This window comes from Balearica regulorum, chromosome 3 (genome assembly GCF_011004875.1).
Source record: "Balearica regulorum gibbericeps isolate bBalReg1 chromosome 3, bBalReg1.pri, whole genome shotgun sequence".
Taxonomy (NCBI): Eukaryota; Metazoa; Chordata; class Aves; order Gruiformes; family Gruidae; genus Balearica; species Balearica regulorum.
Window position 1 is genome coordinate 32,403,808 of NC_046186.1, and position 19,349 is coordinate 32,423,156.

Here is a 19,349-nt window from a genome sequence, read left to right on the forward strand (position 1 = left end):
ATAAATGACTATTTAAACCCTATAGAAATTTTATAATCTAGGAGATATTCCCAAAGGACAGTTTTTCCTAGGGAAGCAATGCTGCCTAGGGACCCTCCGTTTTCAATGAAGAGAGAAAGAAAGAGAGAGAGGGTATCCTCTCCACAGGGTGAGCCAGGGCAGAAGCCTGACTTAGCTGTTCTGCATCACCCACCCGAAGGACACTGTCTCTCTTCGCTGGCTAGGTGGGGAGCCAACAATGCTGAGCTCATTAAGGTAAACTCTGAGTTTCCAGTCACCCACCTTTAAAAAACTGCCAGTTCAGTTTCTTGCAATATGATAGTAGTTCTTCCATATAGATTAGTTTTAATATGCACATGTATTTTGAAGGGAGCAGGATGGTACATTGTACCACAAGAGCACGTCTGTCACCATCCACTTCAGGCAAAAGTCCAGCGTTGGCCCATGTAGCTCCTACTTGTTACCTTTGCCAACATAGCTCTGCAGTACGGAGAGCCTTGACGGGGGCATCCTTAAGGAGATGGACTTTGCATACAGTTATGAACAAGCTTTAATAGAAAAACATTTAAACTTAGTGTCTTCTAATGAAAGATTTAAGAACAGGACACTGGTTGAAGTCTCTTAACAAGCGTGACTGGAAACAATGAAGCAGCCACACTGAAGTCAGGTATTTGTGCACTGTTGTTCAGAGGCAAATTGTTCTTTTCATAAGGGAAAGACGAGAGCCAGTTTTGTGTGAGGTAGGAGAGTGGGATGCCTTATGAGTTGCTTGCGATGGAACATGGCAGTGAACTGACAGGTACTGGGAGATCTGGGTCATCAGAGCCCTCAGGCTACCAAAAGGGATGTAAATGTAACACCTGAGATACTGCAAGTTGTCTTACTGTCTCAGCCCATGAGCTGGATTTTATTGCACAAGCTAGCACTAATATTAAATATTAAAATATTTTCAAATGGGACAAGAAAATCTTTGCACCTAGCTGGAATAAGCCCAGTAATTGGTTACTTTTTTTTTTTTTTCTTACTCTCTGTCCTTTTCCTTTCATTACAAATGTTGAATTACAGACTTATATTTATTTTTTAAGATCAATAATTGTGATTAAATAGATGCTTTGCTTTTGAATGCATCCTTCAATGCTCCTGGACATTTTGTATTCTATGACAGGATTAATAACATTTACATGTGGATTTTACCCCAACAAAAAATTGCTGGATGTTGATACAAGTTAACACAGAAGAGTAAAAAAGTCAGTGAAAAGGAACATTTAGGAGTTCGGGAACACATGTTCATAGTTATAATCTTATGGTAGGTCATTACAATGAATTGACAAAATTACTCTGCCTGACAATCTATTTGACATTTTCCAGGAGGTTATGTGGAGTCAATAATGGCAGTACAGATGTCATAGTGCATTTTTTTGGAAAACCCATAATTGAGTTCCATATGGCAGACTTTTGCTTAAACTGTAGGTCACCTAAGAACTATGTAAGGCAGCAGGAATAAATGAATGAGTGTTTTAATTTACATAAATGGCTGAGGCTTAGTCAGAGATCTGTGTCAGCTATATACAGTAGATTAAGAGACGTTGATTTATAAAAAAAAAAAAAAATCCCACCAAAACCCCCCACCTACCCAAAACAATATTTATAGAATAAAAGTTATTAAATGTATAGAAAAAGGGTTAAGAAGATGCACTGGTAAAGGGAGTGCTGCTAAATAAAGCCACAAGAAAAAGCAGTGTTAAACAGACGTGGTTTCATGTTGTAAGGGTTCTGTTCTTTGACCCACAGTTCTGCATAAAGACATCGGACCTTGCAGAGCAGCTACTATAACAGGAACGCTTTCTAGAATTTCACTAAACGATGAAGAGGAGGAGAAGGGACCAAACCCTGAAGGAATGAGCTATTCTACCTTGCCTGGAAACATCATCTCCAAAGTCATCATCCAGCAACCAACAGGTCTCCACATGCCTATGAGTATGAGTGAACTGGCCAATCAGTGCTTGAAAAAAGACAACAGTGAGTTGCGAAGGACTGTCTATTTATGCACTGATGATAATTTGAGAGGTGCAGATATGGACATAGTCCATCCTCAAGAACGGATGATAGAAAGTGACTATATAGTTATGCCCCGGGGCTCAGTAAATACCCAGCCATCACTGAAAGATGAGAGCAAAATGAATATAGGCATGGATACGTTGCCTCATGAAAGGCTGTTGCACTACAAAGTTAATCCAGAGTTCAATATGAATCCCTCTGTAATGGACCAATTTAATATTAATTTAGACCAGCATCTTCCCACCCAAGAACATATGCAGAATTTACCATTTGAGCCCCGCACAGCAGTGAAGAATTTCATTGCCTCGGAGCTGGATGACAATGCAGGATTATCAAGAAGTGAAACTGGATCCACAATATCAATGAGCTCTTTAGAGGTCAGTGGTGCATAAAGAAATTGCATGCCCTGTTGTTCTAATTAAATGATAAGACAATAAATTGTGTCTTGTGTCTAAGGGGTGACGCTAATGTTTTCATTCAGTATGAATTATTGTTTGGGATGATACACTGCTGTTCATATTTCTCTTATTATCAGAAGTGTTTATACCTAGAAAACAAGATTAAAGTTTCAGAGCCAGTCTGTATGAAACTCTATAATTCTGGAGATTTAACATTCCACACGACCGCAAAGGATTTTGTGACCTACCAGGTAAAGTCCACTGGAAAATACTGTGTTGCTATGAGAAGAAAAACTGTTCCTGCAAGATACAAGTGATAATCATTGACCCTACCTGCAAGCACATGCAGTTGAAAATATTTGCCATTGTATTGCTGACAATCATATCTGTCTCAGATATGATAGGTCTCATTCTGCTCTCACTAGCGTAAATCTTGGATGCTTCCATCCAATAGTTCACCGTTTACTGATTTAATTTTGTTTGCATGTGTGTGCAGGCATTGGTACAACTGATGTGTGCAATAGGTACAGGTGGACTTCATGTGGAGTATCCTAGATTCCAGTCAGATTGCAAAAGTGAACTGAAAAGGTATTCAGTTCATTACTCCAATCTGTCTGTGGGATTTAAACATTATAAAAGTGAAAACTACTTACATCATTTCTCAAGATTTAAGTGTCAAGTACTGCCATTCCTCTTAAGCTTTTATTTATGCAAAACCACTAGAGTTGGAAATACATTTCACCAGCATTTCCAATGTTATGAAACACAGCATTTGGTGGGAAAGAAAAAGAAAAATGAGAAAAATATGGTACGTACTCATTCTCTGAAAGAAGTAAAAAATGGAAAAAAATTCTACTGTATGTGCAAACTTGAAGCCATTAGCTATTACTCTACAATGTTTGGACCCGTCTGTGTAGGGAAACAGAGACTTTACCTGAATTTTCAGTTGTCAGACACAGAACTGTAGCCAGTACTTCATAAATTGGGGATACTTGCGGATTTTTTTTTTTAAAATGGAGTTGAAGTTTTGTGTGTGGATTGACTGGAGAGTTTGGGCAGAAGATCAGAACTTAGTTTCTTTTCAAGAGATGCCTTTACAAGCTTTCAAAGTGAAATATTTTCCATTCTGTTTATATTGTGTATGATTAGTTTTTACAAGACATAATTTAACTGAAAAAATAATTGAAAAATGAAGTGTGGGGCTTTGCAAGTAATTCGATAATATTCACTTCTTGTTTGTTGTTAAAGTGAATATGTTAATCTTGGGACAAATTTTCAAAATTACTTCTAAAAGATAGTGTAAGTGCTTGCCCACTCAGTACTCAGACAGGGTCTTTCAAAGCATGTTTGCATCATTAAAGAAGTTACTGCCTTCAGCTCAGGTATATTAGTTAATAGATCTCGGTGGTGCACAGGAATTCTTCTCCAATTTAGTGCAACCCCACTAAGGGGTTGCTAAGGTCACTTTCCAATAGTATTCTCTCCTACCTATATACAATACCATCGTTCAGATACTTTTCGTCAGATATAGATACTCAAATCCAGCCCAGTTAAAATTAGACATATGGGTGGACATCTAGGGAACTTTCCTAATTTCTTGAGAAGATAGACATATCAGCCACCGTATCATCCCCTCCGTCTGAGGCCTAAATTACTCTCTGGTGGCACCTCTTTTGTTCCATTGGTGTTAAAGACCATCTAGGAGACCTAAAAAAAAAGGAGACGTTAGTTAAGTTGTAAAAATTGTGACAAGTATTACTTCATCTTACACAGAATTCCAAATCCTGAGGCCACTTTGGATAATGTGCCTGAAAATCTATGAGTACAATGTACTGCTCCTTTAGAGTTAAGTTTTTTAACTGTATTTGTATCATATTTAAAGTGTACCTTTAAGATGGGATATAGACCAAATCTGAATCACTGTTCCGAATATAAATTTTATGCTCAGAAGAGATGTCAGAAGTATGTAGTAGAAAATGTAGTACAAGATAATAAAATATGGTGGTAAATATTTAGTCTCTTCTAACTTGGTAAACATATTAGGTTTAGAAAGCTGTATTTTGGTCCAGAAAGCTGTAAACAGTTATGTTATTAAACCTAACTGAACCCAACATAATTCCATGTATTAGGGAAAAAACAGATTATTAGGGCAGATCAGAAATGAAAGAAACTTGTTTGGCTTTTGTGTCTGCCTTTGTGGTTCTCAACACTACTTGATTATATAGCATTACTTCATCTTTTGATAAGGATGTGCTGCAATGAATTGAAGATAGGAATAAGAAAAAAAAAAATTGTACATAGAGGGAAATCAGAGTCTCAAGTAGATCCTGATAAAGACATCCAGCCAGATAAAGAATGCGATTGTGTTTTTATGTATGCGGTGTGTAAGAAACAAGGGTTGAGGTAAAGTCCCAAAATGCTATCTGCTAGAACTGGCCAGCTGGATTAACTTTTATTGCTGTCATACATAAAATAAAGAGGGGAAGGCAATGGATTTTTTTCAAAATATTTTTGATGTCCAGTACATTATAATTTTAGAAGATTTCAAGACCTTTCGAAAGACAAGGCTTTGACAGACACTATGGAGCAGCAAAGCCTGCGGCATGACATTCAAGATCATTCTGCCCACGTTTTTCCAGTCAAAGCATGACTAGACCATCTCTAAAGGAGAAGATCCTGAGCAGTAGGAAGCCTCCCTCTCCTATCGGCTCATACTGCTGTCCCACACGAAGTCCAACACAAAAGCGTGTGGATTTCTGCTCTATCGGGGCAGTTCCCCTTTCATTTCTCTGAAGAAACAGAGTTGTCCCAGAGAGGTGGTGGAGGCCTCTTTTTGTGTCTTCTGCATAGTACAGGGAGTTGGTTTCCTCTACTGTTTTCCACTTTATGTTTCCAGGTGCTTTCTCTGGAATTAGCATACTACTATTATTTTTATCATGTAATTGTACATTGACTGTCCACTACCATGTGAGTAAAACACACTTAGGCAGTTGTGACCTGTGTTAACACAATTCTTCCTTTTTTAAAAACAAATTAAGGTCAGTAATTATTAAGAACATAATAATGGAAATAGCTTATGCAGTGGTTAGAGAATTTATCATCTTATCAGAATGCCTTCAGATGTTGTGTGATGCATTGTCAGCCAAGATCCACCCCAGCTTCTGATTTCAGAAGGGTAATTATGAACCCACAAAAATACTGCAGGAGTAACTGTTTGCAACTGGACACCCAGTAAAATACAATATAGTGACATACATACAATAGTTCTTATTTGCCCACTTACTTTATGGTAGATGCTAGTCTTTGTGGCCATAAAACTGAAACAGCAGAATTAGAGGACACTTTAGAAAAATAAACCGTAAGTTTTTTCACATCGTAAAATAACATTATTTCTTTTAAATTTCATGTCTATCTTACCAGTGAAACACTAGAGTATTGTGTTTCAAGGAACCAGTTTGCAGAAATATATGCATTATCATTCAAAGAATTCAATATGTTTGGAAAATTTAGCTTTTGACTAACATCTTTACCTTCCTAAGTTCATTAAATGAATGATTTTCTGTATTTGGCATATTCCAAGAGATGACCAGCCCTTAGAACAATATATGTCTATTCAAATAATTAAAAAGCATATGGAAACATATAGCCAAAAACCAAAGATATTAAAAGTGAAGGCTGAAATGTCAGGTCCTCTTTGTGTTCTCTTTTATTTAGACTTTGTATTTATTATGATCATTGGAGATGGATGTTTTGGAACACATCTATAGTATCAGCACAAGAATGTATGTCCTGACTTTTAACTCTGCAGGGAGGATCCATCACCCCTACCATTAGACACCTAAATGTAGGCAGTCCCCTTCAGATATGGAAAAAGAATTTTCACATTTGGCTCCCTTTTAGAGTCAATGGAGAGAAATAGGCACTTTTAGGGCACTTTTAGATATCTGCTTGAGGACAAAGTAAATTACATGCCCTCAGTGCAGGTGTCTCTTTTCAGGTGCCATAGAGGAAGCCAGAATGAGTAGCTCAGACATAAACATCGAAAATGTTGATGTCCTAAATGTAATGTCAGATAAATCACAGTGTGCCACAAACTTTCTTCTAAAACTTTCTTCTGTGTTTTATATTTACATATTTTTTTCTCAAGAAAATGCTTAGTTGGGAACAATCGAATGCTTTATTATATATGAAAGAATTTCAGTTTTCAAAAGATAGTCTGAGAATGCCATAATATTTACATACAAGTATTGCCCAGATAAGTATAAATTTAAGGATCTGTGGATTCCCAATGTGCAAATCAGTGATTTTTTTATTTTATTTGGTATGTACCCAATAGTACTCATGCAATTATAGGCACAGGCAGGCATATTAGTACATCATGGAGTTTCTTAGGAGGAGTAATTGAACATCTGGCTAATCTCCTGCACATCCCTTATAGGCATGGATTGAAACTGGCTTTGCTACCTTGGCATCAAAGTGGCTTGGAGTGTGCTCCTTCAGTTCAAAGTGTTTTGATTTTAATGAAGAAAACACTCTCGATACACTCTTTTGGAATGGTTTTTGTTTTGAAAATGTACATTCAAAGTGGTGTGCTCATTAAAATGAAATTACTTTGAAGTAGTGCATTCCCAGCCACTTAGATCCAGGCAAAGGTTAGGCGGTTTAAATGCAGAGGAAGAAATTGATCTGTGCAACATATCTCCACGATAAGTAATTCTTTTCTTTTTATTGTGAAAAAAAAATGTAAGAGGGAGTAGATACCTACTGCCTGACTATGCGAGGACACTTGCATCATTACCTTTGTGGAAGAAGAATGGCAGGTTCTTTCAAGGGAACTATGGTTGGTGTAGTGTGAGCAGAAATGGAAAAAAGCTGAAAGGAGACAAAGACTTCTAACTATTATAAGAGGAAGAACATGCGAAGACAGTCAATAGAAACATTTATTAAAGGGAAAAAAGATCATCTTCTTTAGAAGAACAGGAAGGAAAGGACTTCCCAAAGGGTTTGCCATGTAAAAGACTGGAATTCTCTTTCGAGTCTCATATCTTCCTTCTTTATTCTTCTGTCTCAGTTTCCACTATGAGATATTTATGTGGAGTAAGGCATAAAGCCTCTAGATGGGAAGTCGATTGTGTGACCAGAATAATCGTTCTGTATTCATTCATGAGAGCTCTCGATACATTCAAAGACAGTCAACTCCAGACGTCCTGGTCCAGAGTACTGATGGGGGACTTTAGGAAGAAAATACAGCGACAGCTGAGAAAACAAAGGGATACGTTAAAGATAGTGAAGTGCAAAGGAAAAGTAAAAGTATAGATAAAGAGGAGAGAAAAGAAAGACAGACATGCAAAAAAAAAAAAAAAAAAAATTAAAAAAAAAAAAGGCAGAAGTGGAGAAGAAGCTTAAAATGAAAGTATTAGGAAGAATGAAATAAAAGCATCAGGGAAGGAACAAGGTCTAAAATAAAATTTAAAAAAAAAAAAAAAAGCATAGGAAAAGAGAGAAGAAATATGCAGTTAAAACAGTCAATCTGGTCAATAAAGTACCAGAGCATCAGGCAGAACAAAAGCAAAATCGTGTGAAGTCATTTTGATTTATGATATGAGAAATAAAAATAAAAAAAAAAAAAAGAAAGAACAAAAATAGAGAGACCAGCACCATAGGAATTTCCACTTTATCATGTTTCCACATTGCATTTATTTTCAGGCATTCTGTATCCCAGATTTCTCTCTCTCACATTCCTCATTTCATTCTTCAATAAAGTGTGGAGACAGTTCTTGCCAATTTTGCGACTCTCAGTGAAATGAAGTCTAGCCGTATAACAACGCTCTCTTTCTTTCACTTGAGTGAGTAGGTCTCAGATTCCTCTGACTTCAGAAATTGATGCAGCTTATATTCAGGTTACCGTACAGGAGTGGGGGTAGAATCAGGCAGGGCTGATTCTAGTAACTGAAGATGTAAAGAACTGAAATTTTAGTCAGTATTATGAAGTGTAGCATGTATTTCAGACTTTATATTATAAGCAGCTGTCTTAACTATGTATGATTCTTAAGAAACACATTTTCAATTGCTTGTCCATTTAAGAAATGGTACATTTCCCTGCAAAGCCTTCTGAAACACAAAACAAGTGGTTTTGGTTGATCGAGTAAATATATATGCAGGTTACCCTATAAAAAAAGGGAGCAGCAAACCAGAATAATTTGCCAGAATAGTTTTAAATTGAGATCTCTGAAGTTATATTTGTGCTGTGTGTTGATGTGCTAAATTTGCTAGCATATTTTCAAGACTTAAAATTCCCACATTAAAGAGCTAATTCACTTTTTCATGAAAATTTACTTGCTTTATATCTAGCTGATGTTATGAACTATATAGCCAACATAATCTGTTCAGAAGCTAAGGATTTTTTCAGTCATATACACACAAAAGGCATTTTAAATCAAAACTGTCTATCCACATTCCACTTTTATATCTCTGAGGGCCAAAAAAGATTTTCCTTTAATTTTGTTCAGGGAAAAAATCCTCCCCAGGCTAAGATCTCGTATGTCAAATCTAATCTCAGAGTGAATTATATACTGCTGATAATAAGGCTTTATATTAATGGAAGCATGGTTATAGCCCTCACTATAATATGGTATCTCTGGTTTCAATTATACTTTGCACAATGCAATATATCTTCAGGAGTATTTCATGTAATTAATCAGGTAGTGGTGTAATGCAGACTAGAATAAGGAGAAAACCAGGCATTTGTCGTTTTACAGAGATGGAAAGGGATTTTATTAGTCATTTAGTGAGAGCAGCTCTTTCCGGGTGCCAGCGGATTAGTGCATGCTGGTGTATGGAAATTATTCTTCAGTATTCTATTTTTGTCCCTCAGTGAGCAGAGTTTAAAGTTGCTCTGGAATTACACAGAGAAACTATACATGATTAGCACAAAGTAAAATTGATTTAAAATAAATTACTACTGCAGACCGCTTTTCACTTTGGTCCTGGCATGAAGAGGGGAGAGCGGTTCTCCATAAAATGGATTTTATCAATTAAGATCAAAGCTGTAGAAATCGGAGATGGAAAAAATCTTTTCAGGTCATCTCTTCTCTCAATGCAAGAACATTTTCTACAGTATATTTCACTAATACATAGTCAAACTTCACTTTCAAGACTAGAGTGCAGAGCTTCCACTGTTTCCCTTAAGAGATTCTTGCAGTTGCATAAACTTTCTTTACTCCCAACAGCATCTCTGAAATTTCCTTTTTTCCCCCCTATTTTTTTCTGAATTACAACTTCTCTGATTTTTCTCACACCAGCTTTGTTTATCATTGTTCATATCCTTCTAAGGTTTCTGAACAAGAATCTGTGTTTGCCTCTCCCAGAGTCGATGTTTAAACAAGCCGTAGTACTCTTTTATCCTTTCCTCTTGATCAGGTGTTTTTAACTCTTTAAAAGTAGATTTTGCTGCTCTCTTCTGAAATTTCTGCAGTTTACAGGCATGATTTGGCTTCTGTCAGTGTAGAGCACCGATGCAGAACTGTCACTGGAGTTGTTCAGAAAGGGCTGTTCCAACCCTTGCCTGCTTAAATGGAGACGTGACCCTTTTTTTGTAGCATTTGTAATTGTGTGTGGGTTGCAGTTCACTACTTAACCCATATCCCTCATTTTTTTTTTCAGAATTATACCAGCTAACTCCCTGCTGCTGAATAACAGCATGTGTCTTCAGCATTTTAAGCAGTCTTTTTATTAGTTACCCTTGCAGGTCTCCAGCATTTAGGGCTCTTCAGCTTGGAGAACAGATGACTCAGTAGCGAATAAGGAATGATTATTCATATTTCCTATAATATAAAAAACAGGAGCATCAAATGAAATGGCAAAGGGATAAACAACATGATTTCCTTTGTCATGTCATGCATATTTAAATTGTGGAATTCACAACCCTAGCACATTTTGGATTTCAAAATTAGGAATAATTATAAAACATGATTAGACTAATGGAATAAGGTAAGAAAGTGTTATTAAGCTCAACAGAGTAAGTTTCTCCCAGGGAAATTCCTACACTGCTGATGAACTAAGGAGGATATTGTAGCAGAAATATCAGTTTATACTTGCCCTTCACTATACAATTCCTGAAGCATCACTGCAGAACCTGGTCAAATGCAAAATACTCAATGAAGCAAACCATAGACACTATCCTTTACAGTTATTTGTTATTTATATTCTACTAACATTAATACTCATGTGGATTTTGAAAAAAACACCAGCTTGCAGTCTAATTTTTATGTTGGCTAAAATCACTCTCAGTTTTGCAGGTGGGAAAAAGGAACAGCTTTTTGAAAAGAAACGTACTGGTGTGACCAGTTCAGCAGCTCATTTGATGCAAGAGATTTTTTTTCCTCCTTACTCCACTTCACTCAGCGGCTGGCTTTTGTTAATTTAAATTGTAGAATGAGCCAGATGGTCGATTTCTGAAAGCATTTAGGTATGTGTGGAAAACCCCATTTTTCTCAGCCAAAAGAGACATAAGAAATAAACTTCATATAAGAAAAAAAGTATATATACAGTCACAATTAAAGTGATGATTTGCATGGTTTAGGCTTGTATATCATACAGGAACTAGGGGAAGAATTTAGTAAAATGACAACTTCTAATTGGGACCGAAGGGAAACTATTCCACCCGTATAAGATTCCAAACGACTTCATGTTTCTGAATATGTTCCCTCTCTTAACAAAATAACATTGCAGTCATTTCTAGGCAATGACGTAGTAGCCAGGAAGACCTGATGTAGTGGTGTCAGCGACAATACTACAAATAACTTTCAGTGGTGCAGGATCACATTCATAACCAGCATCCTTTGTTTTTCAGAAACTTGCAGAACTTTGCTGCTACTGTTGGGACCTGTGGCAGTTACATACTTTTCGTGTCTTAGGACAATAGGCTCTGACAGCACTTGTGCTGTATTTCACTGTATGCTGCCATGGAAAAAAGTGAAGCACAAACATAGAACAGATGTTCTTTACTATAGAAGTTTAAAATAAATCTGTTTGTGATAGATTCTTGTTGAGCCTTAGAAAAATCCTGAGATAAACCTATGGTATGACCTGTTTGGTCATAACTGGCATGATCTAACAGCAAAATTGCAATAGTTACCTCTTTTTGACAATAGCACAGTTAAATAAGTGGCTGTCTGTTAGATATATCTTTTTACCATGTAAACAGTGATAGAGTTATCTGGCTGCAAAACCTAATAATCCAGCTATGCCAGGGATATTTTCACTGTGGTCAAGCAAACTTAAGGCAAAATACAAATGCTCCAATTTTATAAATCACAGTATCTAACAAACTACACATTTCCTCCTAAATTTTCCATGTTTTCACTGAGGGTTCTCAGTCAGATGGTTCAATATCAGGTTTATTACTGAACTGTAGCTTAAAAATAGCTTTTTCCAGCATTTTTTCAAAGCTACTCCAGTAAACTTTACCTCATTATGTGCTGTTCTTCTTTTGTAACCGCAGAGCCTTTACAGTGGTAGATGTGCTCTAATTGCACCTTAAAAATAGATCCTTCCTCATTAGAAACACGTAGATTTCTTCAGGTGCTGATTTACTGCAGAACGATGACAGCCTATGTCAAAGGTACATTGGTACCGTGGCCCTCTTAATGTAAGTGAGAAGTAAGAACTTAGCTGTTTGAAGAATTTGGGCATAATGTCCTCATATTTTTCTTACCTCCAAGACCTTTGTTGTTTCCATGTTTTCATGATACTTTTTTGTGCAGAATTGTTTCATTTATTTTGAAATACTCTCTTTAAAGTGTTCTAGGTTAAATCAAGCCTTGCTGGTTAAAGATAGCTTCTCCAAACCTTGTTGTTGTTTTTTTTAATTGTATTATAGTCTGTTCTTTTATACTGCCTCCCAGCTCTTTAGGCATCAGAGTGTGTCAACAGTGTGACAGTGATATTCTTCATATTATTGTGGATTGGAGCATCAAAATTTTACTACAAAACCAAACAACATGTCACAAAGTGGTATTATCAAGGGCTCAGAGACCAAACATTTTCTGCTTTCTACAACTGAGAGACTTGTAAAATTATGCCTTACAATTGTAAGAAAACAAAACAGCCTACTAAAACCTGCATGTGTGTTAAAGCAAATAAAAGCAAAGTCTAATGAAGCCAGTAACATGACTCATCTTCACTTAGTGGGTTTGATTTGTATCTCACTGCAGAAATTAGGTGCAATTTGAAAAGATTTGTTCACCATGACTTAAAGCCATCCTATCCTACCACAAAAATTAAGGTTAAATTGTAGCAGCAAGCCTTTTTCTTTTTTGGGGGTACTTTTCCATTCCCTTAACTTTCCTTCCTGAAGGGGAGTGTATCTTTTCTTTCCATTCACACGTTCTTTGCTCTCTTTTCAGCGCTTCCAACCCGGCTTCTTCTTTCTACATCTCTTTAGTCTATTGCAAGCCATTCAATTTCCAACCTTAGGAAAAAAAAAAAAAAGATATTTTTATCTCTTCTTTATAGTATCTCTGCTTCTTTCTGATATAATTTGACTTTATAATTGGTATCTTTTAGAATCTGTAAAAAATTATGTGCTAAATTATTTGTGATATGTCTAAGCAATCATATTCTGTTGCATTGTATACAAGTGATTACTTCACTAGTAAATCATTCTTGCTTTATATCAGATGCTTTGAATCAGATTTGTCATAAGTGTAAAACAAAATCATTGCTTTCTCCATCCAGATTGTCATTGCAAACAAACAAACTGAAGCTATGGAAACTGTAGATGGCTTCGGCTTGGTTTCGCTGTCATTTATTTCATTAAAATCAATGGAGTTGTACCAATGTAAGCCTGATCTAGGAAAGAATGAATTTCTGTATACCTATCAAAATCTAAATCATAGATACGTATAGATAGCTGTGTAAAAAGAATAAATATTATGATAATTTGCAGATACCACAGAAAGTATAGAAATAGATATACCAACAGGTTCAATTGCATGCAAATAACATGCACATTATGCATCCCAGTGAAATGCAGTCTGGTTTATTTCAGAGAAAAGAATACGATACTGGTCTAATAAACTGTATGCAAAGTCATGCATTAATCTTAAATTATCAAGATAAAATCTACAACCTCTTACAGAATACCTAATACATATCTGATAGGAAAACAAGAATGTTACTTAGAATCATTAATATGAATTGGTGAATAGTCCCCTTGTTAATACACCCTCTTTTTTCTTTCTTTTTTACTGCTTAATAGAGAAGAAAATCACGTTATTCGGACCTTGACTTTGAAGTAAGTTTTACTGAATTATTCCTGATTATTAAAAGTATTTTCCTAAAAGTAAATGTGAAGTGTTCATTTTAGCAGATTTTAGACTTCTGACATAGGGTTATTCAATTGGTACTGTACAGAACATGATGAGCTATTCATTAAAACTACTTTGGTGCAACTTGTTTGTAAAATACTCTGAGATCAAACTGTCATATTGCAATATTAACCATCATGGTTTCAGTTTTTAATTTCTCTGCCTCTTCATTTTCATCTGGGTTTTTTTTTCTTTTTTTTTTTTTGTTTTGCTGGCTATCTATCTATTGAAAAAGTGTGACACTTCTATAGGACAGGTCACATCGTTGCAGAAGGCTGCTGTGTTGAAGAGATTCTCAATCATTTGTTCTATCTCTCTTTCTTCAATACTAATTTACTGGCATATGAGTTTCACATCCAAACAGTGATTATGAATGTGTCAAATTTTGAATGATGAAGTGCTGCAGTTGTCAAAGCTTATGGATCACATGCTATATAAAAAAATCAAGTTCATAAGGTTCTTTAGGTTGAATATCCACAATTTCAGACTTAGATCCCAATGACTGAGAAAGTTTGGTTGTGTTAGTTAATGACCATTTTGTTCTATCTCAGCCAGTATGATTAAGTTTCTTAGAGTTTTGTTTATATCTGAGGGGGTTTTCTTCCTCTACTCTCTACCAGAAGCAATGCAGCAGTTAGTTTTCAAGGGGATATCAATAATTTATGAATTTGGGGTTTTTGCATAGATTGTCTGTTCACGCATATTAATATTTTGATATAATTCATTATGTGTGTCTCCGGAGAAGTTGAACAATCATAATATTTGTGTGGAATCTACAGATCTCAGGCTACACTTTAACATCCAGTGACCACCATATATCAACCATAACTTTAAAAATTACCCTGTTTGCACATGCAAACAAAAGCAATTTTGTCATTATTTGGGCTGTAAGCACAGCACATGTATGTTCAGATTTCAGATTCTAGTCCATAGAAAAGAAATCGGTAGAACTAGCCAAATGCAGCTATAGCAGCGGTGATAGAAGCCTTGCAATGAAAAAAGGGTTTGCTTTGGTGACCTGCTTTTGCTGAAATACTGACCTTCTGTGTCTGATTGCGGTTTCTTGGTAGGTTAACATCGCGCCTTAATCTCTTATGTCATTTTCCCCCAGAGACTGTAGCTACCTTAAGCCATCATGTAACATCTCAAATAATGCAGCAGACACAGATTCACACAGTAAGTTTAAGGAAAATAAAATGAAAAGATTACTCTAAATGCGCTTTAGGATAAATGCATAGAAAGGAAGAAGAAAAACATGAATCGTAACAAAACTATGATGAGCAAGCAATTCTAAAATTAAATTCAAGCAATATGAACAGAAGTTTTATAATTGTAGTGATATAAAGAATTCTGAATTTTACTGTTCTTTATTGAAAGGTAGGAATATCATGCTATTCACAATGAGAACATTCTCTGTGGCAGCAGATACTAAACCACTCTTCCTATCACTCAGAAAAGCATAATCCAACACCCAACGAACACCAGCAATGCGGTACACATTCTGCTCTCAAGAATCAGTCCTCCCACTACATATTTTCTTTTGACTCCCATTATTTAAGATGCTGACACCTTTTATCTTGTCTCATTTGCAGCATTGTTGCTCCAAGGCCTAATATTTTTAAAAGTATGATTATAATGCAGGAAAATACATTTGTTTGTAAAAAGGGAAGGATGGGGCATTGGGAGTGACTGCTGGGGAAGTGAGAGCGGCAACGATACCGTGCCAGTTGCTGCTGTGTTTTAGAAGTACTGACTCAGACTAACCCCATCTCACCTCCCTGTTTTATGGTTCCTCTGATTAAGCCTGTGGGCTTTTCTGTATTCTTACACCTAGTATATGGCTGTCTGTCTGAGGTAAAGCAAAATAAAAAAGCCATAAAACCTTCAAACAGCCACCTAGATTCCTTCGCTTGGCCAGGCATCCTGATGAACGGAATCGAGATAGTGCTGTGTGGCCAAAATGCTGCTATTCCGATAACTCAGAGCAGCTTGACTGCAAAATAGAATAGAGCCTGGAGGTGAGGTCAAGCTAGAGTGATTGGCCATACTGCTTAAATGTTTAACACTTTCTCTGCTTTGTCTGTGACCAGTGACAGCTGACACTCTCGGAGACAACATCCTTCCACAGTTCTGAGGATAACAAATGCTATGGATGTGGTTCTGAGGACCACAGTGCTAAATATGCAGTATGGCCAAGACTGTGCCAAGCTTGACTCCCTCTGTCCTTTTCTTTTTGGCACTCTCCCAGCAGCGTCTACACTCTCAACCTCTCGCACGTGTCTCTCTATATCCATACAAGACAAACCCTCAGGCTCTGCCTGTCTTACTAAATTAGACATTTGGAGGAATATTCCTGGGTGCCAAAATGCCTTTTTTTTATATGGATGAATTTTTAGAATTGTCTTCACTATTTTAGTCAGGACCACCCTTATCTCTCCAAACAGTTCCTGAAATGTCCTTAGGGAACCAGCACAACCGAGGTGCCATTCACAATAGGCAATTTGGTTGTAGGCTTCTTATTTTGGAGACTAAGAGAATTTAGTATCACTCATGGAGAACATTCCATGACAGATGGTGCCAGAGAATGGTCTCAGACATGTCTGAATTGCTACTGTAGAGTCACAGTTTCGTAGTTTAAAAAAAAAACCCCAAACCCGTGCTAGTGGGCTGCAATGCAACACTCACCTTAATATAGGCAATTTGAAGTAAAAACAAAGAAACACAAGAAAAGAAATTTTTTTTCTGATGGCCACAGATGGCACTCAAAGCCAGCTGCTATGTAGCGTGAACACAGGCAGACTATGATTGTACTCAACACCATAAATTCTCTCTGTCCCTGTTATCTCCGATATATGTAGAAATACAAGGGTAGTTTTAAGGGCCTTTGCAATGGACTATAAATAAGAAAAGTCCTGACTGTGCTGGGTAGTGTTATAGAAAACTTACGTCTCCAGTCGAAGGAAAGGGAGAGGGAAAAAGATGACATCAAAACTGGCCAGCCCTTTTCATAGATCTCAAGCTGGGTAGAGAGAAGGCTCTCAAGAACTGGGCCACCTGTATCTATTTTCCCTTTTTAAATAGTTTACCATTACATTCTTAAATTATCCCTTTGTGCAGAAAAAAGAAGACAGACTGTAACATACTGGGTTTAGTCTATAGGCAGAAAGTATTTCTGCTTCGTAATATACTGTCCACTATTAGATTTTGCAAAACGCCGACTAATCTAGTTGAACTTTGAAGTTTGCTAAAACGAACAGTCAACATGCAACAGCTTTACAGCTCTTTTCTTGCTATGACCAAGGATTAGTTTAAACTCATTTATGGAGTCTGGTATGACCGATCAAAACATGAGCGAAATTACGGGTGAGGGCGTTTTGGATCCTTGCTGCTGCTCCTGGCTGTGGTAACGCCAGCTCACTGCCCCCCTACCCCCGTCATTATGTTCTGGTTTTCCCTACAGCTGGACAGGTAGCTTTTTCATGAAGATTCAGCACTAATACTTAGCTGTCAGATCAAATAAAATTCATTCTAATTATGTTGAACAGAAATACAGATGCTGTGGAAATTCCCAGGAGGACTTTATAATAGGTGTGCACTGACACTTAAAAAACATACAGGAGAGTTAAACGGTATTACTGACATGCGTTTTAGGATTCAAGATCACAATTACCTTTACATGCTATGAGAGTCTGACTCCTGGATTTCCCCAGCCATCTACCCAACTCTCACCTTTTTATGAGGCATTAATTGGATCTACTCTGGTAATAACATTTATGCCAAATAATTCAGAAAAGTGCCTTATTACACTGCTCCCCAGGATTCAGGTCATCTCTGGCTCTTTTTGTGCTCCACCCATGAGGACACTAGGATACAAGGACAAGTGTGAATACCAGAATGTCCTCTTTTCTTTCCACAGAGCAGTAGACTCTCACCAGCAATAATGCTAAATTGATCATTAATTGCTGGAGCTGCATTCTTTTAGAATTTCATCTGCAGTAGCTATTCATTATCACAACATTACAAACTCACACAAAAGTTTAAAATCATTCTGTTACTAACCTGAAGAACTCTCTTGAAGACAAAGGTGAAAAAAAATATGCCTGCAGGGAAAAATCCTTTCCCATTCCTAAGTTTGGCAACTGATCATACCCGTAACATCTTGAAAACACAGCATGTTTCCATTATAGGGCTGGGAAGGCATTCCCCCATCTGTTCTTTTCACTTAGCTATTTCCTACAATATTTGAGAGACCGCATTTTTACCTGTGACAATACAGAAAATCTCCAAGGCAAATCGAATGCCATTATTGTTGTTATTATTATTATTATTATTATTATTATTATTACTACTACTACTACTACTACTACTACTACAACTACTACTATTATTACTGTTATTCATGAGATTGACCACAAATCTTCGTAAGAGTATTTGTGCTTGAGTTAGAGTTCAGCTAAAACCCTGTCATAAACAAAAAAAGGGAGCCGGATACAGAGTTATGTTTGAAGTCCTTCCCATCTTGATGATAGCCGTCCACACTCTGAATCCGCTGCTGAGAGTAGATGCTCATCAGAGTAAGGCTTAGTCTTTGCAGAACTCACACTTGATGTTACTTGTGAGTGGGGGTAGGGATGTCAGTTCAGTCTGACCCCCTTTAGGATGTGGGGCACAAGAGTTACGGACCCTGCAGGAAAGACGACAAGAAGATGTGTGTCTGTAGCCTGGTGGCTAACTCAGGTGCTCCTGGAGGGGATGCAGCATTAATGGGCAAATCCTCTGCTGCACCTAAAGAAGATGTGCTTTCAAAGGGAGGGCAGCATGAGAAGCTCCTTTTCCATCCTGTTCAGGTCCTGTTGCTACTACAATCATCCTAGTGTATATTGGTCAAGATCTCCAGCTCCGTATTAATAAAACTTATGTATTTCTAATATTGAAAAAGCTGTGTTTTCCACATTGCCCATTTAATAGATAAAACAGATTAAACCCCCACAAATACTTTGTGGGTTATTTTCTCATAAAAGAGAGTTACCCAAGAGAGCACATTTTCTAGAAAGGAGATAAGATGGTGCTTTCTAACAGGGAATTTAAAAGAAGTCTAAAAAGGAAGAGTTAAAGTTGGAAATTTAAGTTACTGCACCTTCAGTTCAGATCGTTTTTTATAAGCAGTGGGGAGGGGTGGGTGTTAGTGGGTAGGAATTATGGAACAAAAGGCAGGAAAACACAAAGCAACCAAAAGATCCATAGGTACATGCGCATACCAGTCATTCTGCTATTAAGAGTAAAATTTAAAGCCTTTTTTCTGGCAGACTTCCCACTGCAAGTGTTTAATTTCTCCTCCCACCTGCTTCTCCTCAGGATTAATGTAATGAACTAAGACATTTGCATTATTCCTATTTGCTATTTAACAAATTCTTGGGTACACAATTCAGAAAAATATCAGAAAGTAGCATTCTCCATATTCCTAGCCTTCTATTAAAAAGTTTCCAACTGGAGATACTTGTTTTGCAGTCATATGCTGTTTCCT

At 36.9% G+C, this 19,349-nt stretch overlaps 1 protein-coding gene across 5 annotated transcripts in view; it reads left to right on the forward strand.

Annotated features, from left to right (window-relative positions):
• Positions 1 to 19,349, forward strand: part of ADGRB3 (adhesion G protein-coupled receptor B3) — a 472,696-nt gene that overhangs the window by 448,713 nt on the left and 4,634 nt on the right. For all 5 annotated transcript variants that reach the window (XM_075747416.1, XM_075747418.1, XM_075747419.1 and 2 more), the window contains 2 exons: positions 1,792 to 2,435; positions 13,717 to 13,752. In XM_075747416.1, coding sequence (XP_075603531.1) covers positions 1,792 to 2,435; positions 13,717 to 13,752 — 680 coding nt within the window. The remainder of the gene's footprint in view (positions 1 to 1,791; positions 2,436 to 13,716; positions 13,753 to 19,349) is intronic.